This window comes from Microchirus variegatus, assembly GCF_963457635.1.
Source record: "Microchirus variegatus genome assembly, chromosome: 20".
In the NCBI taxonomy this organism is placed as follows: Eukaryota; Metazoa; Chordata; class Actinopteri; order Pleuronectiformes; family Soleidae; genus Microchirus; species Microchirus variegatus.
The window spans coordinates 6,643,469-6,658,276 of record NC_139821.1 but is presented as its reverse complement, the minus strand read 5'-3'; the positions used below and the strand labels follow the sequence as shown (position 1 = coordinate 6,658,276).

At 41.1% G+C, this 14,808-nt stretch overlaps 1 protein-coding gene across 1 annotated transcript in view; it reads left to right on the top strand.

Annotated features, from left to right (window-relative positions):
• Window positions 1–14,808, top strand: part of cacna2d1a (calcium channel, voltage-dependent, alpha 2/delta subunit 1a) — an 88,828-nt gene that overhangs the window by 32,387 nt on the left and 41,633 nt on the right. The window contains exons 4-8 of the mRNA XM_083906964.1: window positions 917–976; window positions 3,679–3,714; window positions 4,146–4,272; window positions 13,312–13,443; window positions 14,176–14,245. Of these exons, the coding sequence (XP_083763090.1) occupies window positions 917–976; window positions 3,679–3,714; window positions 4,146–4,272; window positions 13,312–13,443; window positions 14,176–14,245 (425 nt within the window). The remainder of the gene's footprint in view (window positions 1–916; window positions 977–3,678; window positions 3,715–4,145; window positions 4,273–13,311; window positions 13,444–14,175; window positions 14,246–14,808) is intronic.

Here is a 14,808-nt window from a genome sequence, read left to right as displayed (position 1 = left end):
TTAGCCTTTACGTTCCTTAAGATGCATTACCATAACTGAAAAATCTTCTTCAGCTCCCACTATAGGAATACATACATCCTACGGGCACTGCACTAGTATGAATTAAATCATGACGAGAAAGTGACCTTGTGTTTTCTCAATGTGTTTGAGTCAATAAGTGAATGTTGATGTAATCTAAATAAGGTCTTAATCATCTGTCTCTTCGCTTGTTTAATCAGTTTGAACTAAGGTTCACAGTCATTTTACCTGTTTCAGATGAGTAATTTCAATGTTTGACGTCTGATTCTGCAACAAAACACTGAAATATCAGGATTTTGTCCTTGAGTAATTCATCATTTCAGCCCACTTCTCCCATTTCATAAATTAATTTACTGCTTTGCCCCCATCGTCAGATCTCATCTCTCTGTGTCTGACTCTGTGCCGCACACATACAACAGGAAGAGCTGGCTTTGCTATGTGATATTTCCCCAGGGAAATTAATAGTACAGTGCATTTTCTGGACTAGGTAGAGATTAAAAGCTGGGGCCCATTATAAACCCATTAACCTAGTCATTAGGATCAGATCTGGGAGATGATGGAAAAGGTGTGCGTCTAATTTTAGTGCGACATTGTATTGCGGCTAATTCACACCTGCAGGTGCGGAGAGGAAATTAGCTTCTTTTCTCTTCTTTTATTTTTTTTACCTTAAACACACTCGTTCTGTCCTTTTAAAGCTGTAATAAGGAAACGTCCTCGCTTAATGTGCAACTTTAATATTCTGCCGGACACACCATGATAAAAGCTGTTTTTTGACGACTTCTAGGACTTTTTATGTTTAAAAATGATAATAAATCCTGCTCGGGTTATGCCACACAACGCTTTAAAATAGTAATATTACTGATGGGCTAACATGTTCCGTGTTTGTCTTTGCTTTCAGAGGCTGGCGACGGAAGCAGAAAAGTTTCAGATGGAGCACGAGTGGAGGGACGACAGTGAGGTGAGTGAATGAGTGAGTGGTGGAGGCTCGATCTGATGCGTTATTAACACTCGCGGCCGCGAGAGGTTGTGTCGTGAACTCGGTGATGAGGAGAGGAGTGGAGGGGAGGGACTTGTTATTCATGATCCAATATTGTTGATTGCACTAATTTGATGGCAAATCTCATTACGGTGACAAGCGTGCGCTAATGACTTTGTGCGAGATTGAATTTCATTATTCTCCATAATTGGCAGAAACAACCTAACCAAGCTTATTGTGTACACGCACACAATGCTCACATTCTGATATTGCCTATTAATTAAATATTAGGATTATATTAAAAGAGAATGTACAGCAAATAAAATGAACCCCAGCTATAATTTTACTCATTCGATTACTGCAGTTTCTGTGGGAGTTACAGTGGCTTCTCACTGCCCGGGGTACTTTGTGTTAACTCCAAACTTTTCAAGATGCAGTGAGACAAGGCTATTAAACAGATGACCAATGTATATATATATTCTCTGTTGGAGTAACTTCAAATTCTCCACTTAGCCTATTAGCTTTAAAAAGCCAGAAAACAGGCCTTTTTTTTGCCAAATTGTGATGATTTGTTTCCATTTAAAATGTCCTGTTATTCAGAGGGAAATAACCTCCATGGGGACAGATTAATTTAATCGCCGTAAAGTCACGGAAGTTATGGAGATTCCTGCAAACCTGACTCATTTAAAAAAAACAAAAAAACCTCATTTGTGTTGTAAATAGAAAGTTATGTTGTGTTGTTGTTATTATTATTATCTGATGGAACAGTGGGCCAGCTGTACTGGAGAGGTTTCCGTTTAAAAGACAAATGAGTGACAACAAAAACGTCTAAAGTGTTTAATGCTGTGTTGAACCTCAGTCTGTGACGAGATTGATTATTTAAATCTCTGTTTATTTACTTTGCTCTGATGTTCAGGGTGCAGCCAAAGACAGCTGTAACTCAGAGCCTGACATTAGACTTCAGTAAATATACTGTTATGTTTAAGGAGTAGAATATTATCTATTTTTTATGGATCTATGGATTTAAAAAATGCAGATGTGAATTGCGGTTATACCTGGCAGAGATCAGATTGCACTTCATTAAAAAAAAGCATTTCATTGTCCACATTATTCACATTATATTCACAAGAGTATTTGGACGCCTGACCATTACACCAACGACATATTCAACTGCATATACAGGACTTTAATTATGGATTTGGTCCCCCTTTTGCAGCTATAACAGCTCACACACTTCTTGGAAGACATCTTTAGTCCGTATAGTGTATGTTGTAGCCTGTCCTCTCCCCTCATTCGTCCCATTAAGGATGGACATTGATCGTTAAAATGCTATTTGAATATTCAGGGGTGTTATAAACTCCAGTCAGTGGATAATAATGCAGGTGGTTCACAGCCTGTCGAGTTAACTGGAGCAGCTAATGAGATGCATTTAACGAATCTCGTAAATTTCATGATTTCTGCAAACACAAGTTCACTAAATAAATGCGTGTTGCTGCTAATAGATGCACACACACAGTAAGATTTGTTTTTAGAAATGCGGTCACTGATGAAACATTAGTTTTTAATCTCGTTTTTAATCGTAAACTGGTTCACCTACATTAGCACAGCCAGCGACAGGAGAGACGCTGTCGTCCTCGTGTTCCTCCGCTTCATAGGTAGGGAGGCAGGTGTTTGAACCACTCGGTGAACCAGCGTCATGGTGGCTGCAGGGCCACCATTATGTCAGCACCCAGGCTAGCTTGTTAGCGCTCGGCTAGCCCGTGTACTGACAGGAAGCCCGGCGGTGTGTGTGTGTGTGTGTGAGAGCAAAACATCACCATGAATATCTCTGAGCTTCAGCGTCAAAACCGTAGACCACAGCTGCACTGCAGGGACAGAAAGTAGAGCAGAGTGTTTTCCCCAGCCCTGCCCTGTGTGCGTGTTTTTAGGTGTCGCTCTGCAACAACACACCTGATTCAAACGGTCAACTCGTCAAAAACAAGCTCTGCAAACGCCGGATAACGATAACGCATTCATTTTAATCAGGTGTGTTGGAGTTAGAGCATTCCGAGGGTGTCCACGGTTGAGCTGATCCGTCTGACTTCTCGGGGAAAAGTACCAAAACAAAGGGATGTCAAGCTATTAGCTTGACGCTATTTGTGGACAGAAATAAAACAAGGTGTAACAGCTATGTCTTTGGCCCCATTTAAAACACTGAAATCTTCATTTTTATTATACCACCGGGCATTAAATATTTATATTAGTTAACATAATCTATTATAAATCACTTTACGCTGCTACTCAATCGTCTCCAAACCATTGTTCCCTCTCCTCCATTCATTTTTATGTTGTTCTCGTTTGTACATTGTTTGATTTGACACCTCTGACACCTCCTTCACATTCATTTTGTTTGTTTTCCCTGTTTACTAAAGCAGGTTTTTTCCTTTATGTGTTACCTTATACAGTTTTAATGCACTGTCAAGCATTCATATTATTTTTATCACGTCATCAACGATTAAATCTTGTATATTCTCTTTTGTAAATCTTAAGAGCAGCTTGGTTTGACTTGGTGTCATAGCTCTAACCCCTACTTTTTTTTTCTTTTTTTTTAAAGTCCATTTAAAGATTTTCATTTATTTGATTTATTTCTTTCTTTTCCTCCTATATATTTGCTCACTCATTGTTCATCTCTTTCATCTTTGCAGGCTGACAAATTTGTTTACTACAATGCCAAAGATGGTGTAAGTACAACTTCATTCCACTGTTCTGTTCTGTCAGTGTGATAACACTTTTGTGAATTCACAATTTAAAAAAAAAAACTCTTTCACGCTTTCACTTAAGATCCCATACAATAAGTTGTACTCGACCTCCTCACTCAGAGTATTCTTGAGACATCAAACGCCTCCCGTGTCCTCAGATGTCACCCGTCTGCTCTGATAAACAGGCACCAGCGTCTCATTCCTCTCCAAGTGTCCCAGCGGGAAACAGACACATACTCACAGCAAACTAGTGTCACTGCAGATTTGACTGACAGTCCGCACTGCCCTTCACTTTCTCTGTGGCCGCCTGGGTTCATGTGTTCATGTGTGAGGACTCGCTTCTGACCAAGTTTTCACTTTCAAAACTGGCTCTTTGTGTTGTTTTTTGTGTGTGTGTGTGTCTCTTTGTGCAGCTCAATCAAACCGAGGAGAAGAAGAAAGGATACGTTCCCGACGATTTCCACATCGACCCCGACTTCAAACGCCACGTGTCCTACAACACCACCGCCGTCCACATCCCCACGGATATATACGAAGGCTGTAAGTTGAAATAGAGCAGGGCTTATAACATAACTTTTTCTTTTCCACTTCAGAGCCAATCCTTTATACAGGCAAGTATGACATGTAAGACTTCACTACAGCGACTTTACAGACCCCTGCCGATTTTTGAATTTTTTAAAAAACAAATGACAAATCTCGCTGCAGAGCAGGTTGCGGAGCTGATTTTCCTGGTTAACTCCCGGTCAATAATGCTCGCCTGCTAGCTGGCTGTAAACTGTGTAATGGATTTCCAGACCGGAGGCGTGCATCATTACTCCGCATGTCATTGAGACACGACTCCTTTCAGGAAATCCATTCCACATTTTGCAGCCAGCTAGCAGAGCAATCAGGGAATCACTTGTGGAGACATTTCAGCAGACAACATTAAAGCACAGTCAGATCGCCTCGGAAACTCCGATCCGGGAATTACGTCTGATACTGGATCGGATCGGCCCCATCCCTATTTTTAACCCTTAGAACATAGAGCATTTCAGCTGTTTTTTCCCTTACTATGTTTAAATGTACAGTTTATACAGAGGCTATAAGAGGCTATCTCGCTGCTGCGCGTCCGAGGCTACAAATTCATCGACGAAACATTTTGGCCTTTTTTTGCCACCCAAATTCAACGACCCAAAGCCGGCAGATAGATTGGAGGAAAAAAGGCGTATACCTTATTGTATTACCTTTCATTATAAATAGACAAATGTAGCAACCGCCACCTGACCACTCCTCTGTCTCATTGTCGCTATGTTCGGTAACTACTGTACATTCCATGATCTGGATCTCAGCCCAGCCCGGCACTGTCTGCAGTGTGGGCAGTTCCACACCAGCCTGTCCCAGGCTAAATATAGCACTGATACCAACAGGCCACCAATGTCCACTTCACTCCTCCCACCCCCCACTTTACCTTGCTCACCAGCTGCTCCTTTCCCTCTCACCACTGACGGAGATGACCTCTTCGGGACAACCCGTCTCACCAAATTCTTTTTGGGATTAATTATTTCATCTCCTTGGAACTTATCTGAAGTTCAGCGGCAACATGTGATCTCATGTGTGCAGGACCAGTGAAATGATAGAATAATAATTTTCCCCCTTTGTTTTACATGTTATGAAGCCTCTTTGAAATTTCTTGAGAAAAATAAGTGCAATTTCAACAATATTATGCCTGTTTACCATTTTACAGGTATCTGGAACTGAAAATATTATATTTCACGTTGTGGAATTTTCACAAATTCATCCCTGGGGCCGGATTGGGCCCACTGCCGTGGTAAAATAGTGTATTAGCAATTTAAAGTGGAGAAAAACTAAGAAAAAACACTGCAGTTGTACATGACCACTTGATGTTGTGTACAAAAGTAGTATAAAACAAATGACATTTTTTTTTTTTTTTGTCTCAATGTCCAAAAAACAGGCTCCAAATCTGTCCTCTCTTGCCAGCTTCCTGCAACAGCGCTAGTGAAATGACATAATAATTTGTAATAACCACATTGACGTTGTCTGTTGACGGCAAAAACGTCGCTAGCGCAAACCTGTCGTCTGCGATACGCTCGGTGTTAAAGGCTTAAAATAGAATAAGAATAATTCTTTCATATGTACTTGAGGAAAGGGCTCACAGGGACATGTTAGGTACAGAAATAGAAGACACGTCTATGCCCCTATCGCTGGTTTCTGTCAGCTGCCACTTCTCTCTGGTTAAGCCGATCTTTAAAGTTAGAGGCGTAACTTCGTAGAGATATCGACTCCCTCGCTCCTGGAGCCTCTGCGCTGGACAAAGCACAGGGAAGCACAGCGGACAGGCCACCAGTCACCCGAGAGTTAACTTACAGTAATAACATTTTCTATCATAAAAATGCCTCAAATACTAAGAGCTGCATAGCTGGACTTTTTTTTTTTTATACTTAATGAGTCATTACCAGAACCTTAATGTGAAACAGACACTGTAAAACAATGATTCAGGGCTTTTGCATGATGATCATGGAGATGTTTTTACTTACCAGATGTGTTTTATTCTTCTGCAGGATGTTAGCATTTTGCAGCTAGGTTCATAGGATCTTATGTCACATTGTTCAGAGTCAACATGTCAAACAAGCTGTCAGTGAGACGCTGTTAAATCGTGTGTTAAATAGCTCCATAATCAGACATGTGTTTCAGAACACTGATCTCACAGTCTCAGGGATCTGCAAGCTCACTAAATGGAAAAAAACCTCCATTCCATGAAGCTTTTTTTCATGATTAAAACAAGATTTCTGATTGTTTTTCGCTTCTTAAATGTGAATATTTTCTACATTCATTGATTTTTCAGAATATTTTCTAGTTTCCTTTATTTTTCAGCTCCTTAAATGTGAATATTTTCTAGTTTCTTAGATTTTTCAACTTCTTAAATGTGAATATTTTCTACATTCTTTCATTTTTCAGAATATTTTTTAGTTTCTGTGATTTTTCAGCTTCTTAAATGTGAATATTTTCTCGTTTTTGTGATTTTTCCGCTTCTTAAATTTGAATATTTTCTAGTTATAGCTTTAAGCTCAGCGATAAATAACTGACTTACTACAAACATGAACAGGTCATACTTACCCATGTCACGTCCTTCCTCTCTGACACGCATACATACACACAACACAACACTCATAAATGATAAATGACTTGTGTTATAATATGTATCAGTCAAACAGTTAAAAAGGCATAATTCATATGTGTGTGATCTAGTCACTGTGAACTGAACCCCTCATGGATGAAGCGAGCATCAAAACAGTTAACTAGCGTGCTTATTCGCAGGCATACAGTACATACAGCATGAGCTGCAGTAATCCCACTCCCTGAACCTAATTGAGCATTCAATAGCAATCCCACTAATGGTGGTCACAGTAGTGGTCCTGCTAAATGCAGTCATGGACTCATCCACGTGACTTTTTTAATACCCTTATACAGTGAGTCAGAGCACATGAGGCTGGACTATAAATGTGCAGAGTGACCCAACACTTTTGTTTCTGCCAAATGGCCAAATGCACTCGGTTATTTTTACAGGCAGCTGTGGCAGGGTGTTTAAAGAAAAAAGGGTTATTCCTAGTTTAATTAAGCTCTTTCTCTCTTTTTTATTAGCTACATAGGACACTTAATAAAGTCCCTGGATTGGCTGGTGTTGTCTTCTGAGATGGAAAAAAACATATTGATCTATTAAAATATGTTTTATTTAATATAATTAATAGTACTTTTTTGTTATTGTGTCAAAAAAGTATTTAATTTGTCCACATTTCGACTCTTACGGGTCTGATATCGCCCATTCTAAAGCATTTTGCAACCAGTAATTTGCAGTTTCTGCCACCAGGCACCTATTATTGGATAATCCCAGCAGTCAATCACAATGGTTCCGTCATTTATTCTCCATCTTCCCTCTAAAAAGTAAATATAATATAAATTTAAAAATAAATCCTGTTCTATTGAATATAAGAAGAGCAGAAACTAGCAGGAAAATCAACTACAAGCTCATTTTCCCATAGACCTCCATTCAAACTTGCATTCTTTTGCAATCAGCAGTCGCCCCCTGGTGGCAAGTCAATATACTCTAACTTCCAGGTTTGTCTTCATCTAGCAAACTGGAAAACTCCATCCTTTTCTTTCTTTCTTTCTTTTTTTTTTTTTTTTACATATGTCTACACTATATGGTCTATGGGATTTCTGTTTCCAAGGACGGGCTGCCACGTCGATGGCTAGGGTAGCCGTAGCAATGTATATTCGTGTGTGTGTGTGTGTGTGTGTATTAGGAGGAGACACTTGGACACACCCTGGTGTTCTATCTTGTTGTGCGAAGGGAGGACTGGTAACTTGATTAGGGAACACTTTGTCTAGACGAGACGGGGCTCGCGCGGCGGCGTCCCCGTGGTGTTTACCGTTTCTTCAAGGAGAGACGTGTCATCCTACGTTAATTGGGGGTCGATTTTTTTTTTCCACTCTGCCTTATTATTCCTGTCTTCTTGCGTCCTCCTTTTCCTTTGTCCTTGCGTGCCGCCCTCTTCTTCTCAATCTCCTTCTCCTAACATGTCCTGACCTCGGCCTCCAACCACCTCCTCTCTTCCTCATCCGTCGCTCCACTCCATTAAGTATATTAAACGTGCCACCGCCGTCTTCCTGCGTCACATTAGCGCCGCCGATTGAGTGTGGGTGGTCGGACGGGGAAAGAGATAGAGACTGAGAAACTGTGAGAGTTGACGAGTGTGTGTCACATTACATACACCGACTGTACTCTGATGTGTGTGTGTGTGTGTGTGTGTGTGTGTGTCTTCTCGCTCATTAAACAGATTGGCATGGATGTTATAAGAGGAGATTGCCGTACTGGCAGACGAGAGCCGAGACTCGTCTGATGCCCGTTTGCTTCTACGCCGTGTGGCACCTGTCAGCCCTGGGAAACACCCACACACACAAACACACATTGTGACATTCTGAGATAGTGTGACACTGTGTGTGCGTCGCTGAAATCACAGCCCCCGTGGTAGAGGAGCTCACAGTGTACAAATTGATTTATTTTTTTGTACCCCCTTCTTTCTTGTGCCACTTGACACTCGTCCCATTTCATTTACAACGCTCGCTGCTAAACTCTGAGGTATCTTCATCTCCGCCCCCCCCTCCCCTCTACTCTCCTCCCGTCTCCTTTTTATCGCCGCCATTACATCTGCGACCTGTGTCCTTGTGACAAGTTGGACGCCTTCCCAGGATGTTCTAATCAGCTGATTGAGATATGGATTGAGATTCTCCTTGATGGCACAATAAAGTCCAATAAAGTCTCTTTCTCGTACCGCTTCTTAGACAAATATGAAGGGTTTCTGCCATGTCACACACTGTGCTAGCCTTAGTCATTAATCCTTGAACACAGAGCGTATCGCAGACGGAACGTGTTAGCGCAAGCGAACTTCGCGTTATTGCATTTACCCAACGGTTTGTGCTATGACGCATGACATGTTTCCATGACGACTGACCGGAAAAAGACACGAATGACGTCATGTTTACGCGCTTCGACACAGAGTCCAGGCACCGTTCACCAGTAAGATACGTTAGGTGCATTAGCTCCTTTTAGCGCCGGTTAGTGCGCCTACAGTGGAGCTGGATCGGTCTGCTCATTAAACGAAAAGAGCAGCGCTATTAATAACCAGTATACCTGTGTACGCGTATGTTTTTAAAGTTTAGCGCTCCTTTAGAGACTAATTTTAACAATCGGGAGTCGAGTAAACATGATGTCAAGCGCATCTTTTTCCGGTCAGTCGTCATAGAAACGTGTCATGCGTTAACGTTCACGCCGTTAAACGTTTTGTGTTTTTATACTGTTCACATTTCAAATTTAACACTACAGTGTGTTTTCTCAATGACACCCTTAGTTTTTCTTCATTTTCAGTTGTTAATACACTATTTGAACATGTGGTAAATGACTGTAAATAACTGCCAGATATTGGACGTTATTCTGTAAAAATGGACAAAAGCACCTTTTCTGGCTCGTATGTGGTTAAAATACGCAAAAAAAGACACGGGTAGGTGTAATTAAAGGCGTAATAACCAATGTTATTGACGGGAAACCTTGTGATCTTCTAAGGATTCAAGAAAGAAAGAAAATGAAATGACTCTCTTTCCTATACATCCATGATTTTTTTTTTAACTCTTTGATGCCTTCCTTTGTTTTAAGGCAAGGCCCCAGATGAGTGACAATATTGTGGCCAAATATATATATATACTATAATACAATAGGAGAAATTTGAACTGTGCTCCATCTGTCATGAGGTCTGGAGGCAACAACATGTAAAAACACAACATTAATGCATGAGGAACAGTGTAAAAATCAGTCTGGATCGTGTTTGTTTGAAAGCATCTGTCAGCGTTTCAGTGCCATGAAAGGAACGCGCTCGGCGCTCACATCATCACAGTCGGTCGTGATTGGCAGAGCATCATTGAGTGGATGATTCGATGATTGCAGGTTCTCACCACTTCAGCCCCCCTCCCTCCCTCCCTCCCTCCTCCACCCAACATGTAATTACTTCCAAATGCACAGAGGGTTTCTCAGCCACCAGAAAGCCGATGACAGGCAACACCACAGGGCACTGTTGGCGAGTGGCCTCCCCTCGTCTCCATCACCTCCTCCCGTCACCGTCATCATTCAGCGCTCGAATCCTGTTTGATTTGTTTTTGAAAAGCAAGCGACGTACATGCCTCACAGGGATTATTTAGTGTCTTGTCTTCCATATTCATCCCCATGCCTTATCACCCCAGCATCATTCGTTTTCCAACAGCATCTCATCCGTGGGATATTTGAATTGTTTGTTGCAAATGCTGTTGTCACAGCCTTTTTTTTCTTAATTATTGGAATTGATGCAGATGCTTTAATCCCAGTACTGTAACAAACCTATTAACAACAGTTGATTTGAGACATGTCCTGACATGTTTAAGAAACTATATTTATTTTATTTATCCTGTATTTAGCCAGGAAGGTCCCGATGAATTCCAAGATCTCTTCTTTCAAGGAGTCTTAGAATTGGTGCATGACGTCATGTTTTACGTGACTCCCGATTGTTAAAATGAGTCTCTAAAGTAACGCTAAACTTTAAAAACAGAGGCACACATACGCAGTACACACAGGTACACTGGTTATTTGTAGCGCTGCTCTTTTCGTTTAATAAAGAGACTAACGCTAACGCAGTTAACGGAGCTAACTGGTAAACGGGGCCTGGACTGCGGTGCCGTGCCACGTAAATATACAATGTACAAACACAGGCAAAAAAAAATCTAAATTATGTAAATGGTCGTAATTGTGCAAAAAAACTCGGTAATATTCTTTGAGGTGCACACGCTCACACACATGCTTATACGATCCCTCGTAATCCCTCAGGACATAAAAAGCGCGCGTTGCCGTGGCGATACCTCATTCTCATTTCTTTCCCCTCGTCTCGGTGACCTCGAGTCAGCGTCAGGCGCGTCTCCGCAGAGATTGATCCGTTTACATTAAAGCCGTGATTTGTTCTAGCGGTTGGTTTTGGCGGGGCGGAGATTAGAGGACGCTGCCTTGCCACATATTTGATATTGTTGCCAAGGGCTCATCAGTGGAGCCTGACCTACCCGTTTGGGTGTGTGTGTGTGTGTGTGTGTGTGTGTCTCAGAAGAATTCCTATAATGGCTTTATCAATGTTACACAAAGGAAACTCATCAAAAACAAACGGGGAGTAAGGACACACGCTCTGTCATTTGTCTTGTCCCCGTGTCCTCACACACACACACACGCATTGACTTTCCTGGCCAAGTCGAACAAGTAAATTTGTTCTTTCCTTGTTAGTCCACTGCTCACTATGAAGCATACCAACACATCCTCTGTGTGTGTGTGTGTGAAACCCTTGTTGTTACCATGACAATTGTTATTACTGATGTCACAGAAAGCAGCAGGGCTAATCCATTAAGGGACCACACCTCGGGGAGGCAGGAGATCAGGCCTGGACAAATTGTCACCACTTATCATTGGGACACACTTTGCTCTGCACGGTTCCACAGGGAGCCGTTTAAAGCCCGGCATAAACTCGCTATTTATCCTACAAAGCATGGAAATGGAGCCATGGAAAATAGAGTCATGGTAAAGCACAGGAGTTACAGGATGGTGAGCAGAGAAACTCTACTAAATATACTAAATACTTCTATATTTACCATTTTCACAACACCATTAAGTCCATTTAAAGTGTTGTCGTCGACATGTAGATAACGTGCTCTCGAGGTATTGACAGATTCCAAATTCCACATTTTACACTCTAATAAAAAATAAAAGTGCCAAGTAGAACCATAAGGTTCTTCGGCTTGTCCTCGTAGGTGAAGCCTTTTGGCTCCAGGTCTCTGGATCAAAATGGTTCTTACTGGAACCATTAGTGTTACTAAGAACCCTTGAAAAACCCTTTCTTCGGGAAAGGGTTTTTCAGAAGCAAATGGTTCCAGGTAGAATCTCAGCCCTTGTAGAAGAACCCTTTTTGAACCCTTATTTCTAAGAGTGTAGTTAACTTGCTCTCGAGGTATCGACAAATTCCAGAGTCCATGCCAGCTATGACATGACCTGAAACTGAACTTCATTTCCCTGACCTGTCATGTACCATCAGGGGTTGATGGGGCTCTGGTCTGGTATCCCAGCCTTAAACAGTCTCAGGAGCCAAGTATCGACCCGTCAACCACCTCTACCTCCTGAAACATGGCTGCCCCCGGTTGATAGCTCGACCGCAGTCTCTCATTTTTCCTTTTAAACCCAAGTTATACAAGTTTAGATTTGACAAAACCACCTCCATATTACTTTTAATACTGAGAGGAAAGTCAAAATCTGATTAATACAAGATCCCAGTTGCTGGTTGAGCCCGATTTGACTCAATAATGGCTCAAAATTAATGACTTTTTCTTCTTTTCTGCCAAGTGCATCAGCAAGCTAAGTCTTTAGGAATAAATTAAATCTCCCCCCTCTCCCTTTTCCCCATCGCCCATAACTCTTTTTGCCGACTTGTCAATATTCTGTAATTCTCTAACTGAATTATAGGCGCAGGTGCTTCACACTAACTTATCATGATTTACTTTTAAGCACACAGCTATTTGTTATCCACCCCCAGATGACTCCATCTCAGCAAACTTCCAGTTTCTCCCGTGTGTCCCTTCTCTCACCTTTTGTTTTATTGGTGCTTTTACGAAAAAACACACACAAGCACACACACACACACACACACACACACACACACACACACGAGTATGAGTCATGCAGAGCATCATTCTGACATGTAGCCCACTCTCCCAGGCAGGGAGCTGCCTTTCCTGAGATCAAACTTGATTATTGGGAGTTAGGCCACTTAGAGCCGCTGCAGACAAACAAGTAAACAAACACATTTACTGGACGTCACTCTCCCTCTGAGAGCCCAGATGATGAGTTCTGTTTTCGTTCCAGAAATATCACATTTAATCCGTCTGTTTTCATGCCTCTTTTCCCATGTTTTGAGAGTGAACCACCAAAAAAAAGTTTTTCTTATAATTTATTCTCCCTCTGTGCTCCAGCTACCATCATTTTAAACGAGCTAAATTGGACAGAGGCCTTGGAGGAGGTTTTCCGGAAGAACAAGGAGGAAGATCCCTCACTCCTGTGGCAGGTGTTTGGATCTGCCACGGGATTGGCTCGCTATTACCCAGGTGAGCAGCCCGGGCAGCCAATAGGGCTTCATCCATCAGCCTGTTGACCTCTCTCTGCAGTCCTTCACATGGACGAGAATCACCACCAAAAAGGGGGACGTTTCGTCATTCTGTCGACAGGTGCATGCAAACAGAGTCAGAGTGATGCTGTTAAATCGCCGCTGGCCGACTTTGTCTTTGTTTTGACTTTGGGCTGGAAAAAGATGCCGGGCAGACGTGACTCACTTGATGGAAAACATGTAGTATTATGCAGATTATTTTCTTGATTCATCGATTAGTTGTTTGTGCCAAAAAGGAGGAAGTCAGGAAAACAAATATATTCAGTTTACTGTCAAAGAAAACTCCCAAAAATTGTTCAAAACAGAGAACTGATTAAAAAAATAGTTGGACTAACCAATTAGCACCAGTTCCAACTACCTATAAATTACATTTTATTGTGTTTTTTTTCAGGTTTTTTGCACATATTTAACTAGTTACGTGTCTTCTAATAACAAAGCTTTTGTTATGTTGACAAGAATAATTTGAATTGTGTTGACAAACAGTTGTTTCAGCTAAATTAAGCTAATTTAAGCTAACAGTATTGTTAGCTTAAACTTGTACTGTTTAAGCTGTACTGTTTAATGCTGCATTGAACTTCTCAGAAAGATGTGAGACACGAGACGACATACAAGTTTCATACAAGGCCACAATAAGAAGTAATCATAGTTTTATTGCCCTATATCTTTTTCCCAGCATCCCCTTGGATGAACCTGAGCAACTCGGCCAGTAAGATCGACCTCTACGACGTGCGCAGGCGACCGTGGTGAGTGCCGATTATTGATGGTTTTTAGCAGTCAGTTAATTGTCCCTTCATTATTGAAGTGTTCTTACTTTTCTTGTTATAAAATGTACTTTTCACATTATAAAAACATACTTTTCTCGTTATAAAAATATACTTTTCTCGTCACAAAAACATACTTTTCTCGTGATAAAAATATACTTTTCTCATTATAAAAAGATACTTTTCTTGTTATAAACATTATTTTCTCGTTATAAAAATAAACTTTACTTGTTCGTTATAAACATACTTTTCTTCTTATAAGAGAAACTTTTCTTCTTATAAAGTTACTTTCCACATGTTCGGCAGAGTGGGCGCCATTGGCCAAAGTTGGCCCACCAATAATAATCTGTTTATGCTGTTCTTTTCTGTGAGATAGAAATCTTAATCTGTGTGTAAATGAGTACTAGTGGTCACACCTTATAAAAAAAATATTTCTGTGATAGAAACTGAGAGTGTCAAGTTGTTATTAAAATATGATAAAGCCCAAAAAAAAGTTTGACGTGGGATCCCAATATTGCTCGCATATTAACACAATATAAAAGAGA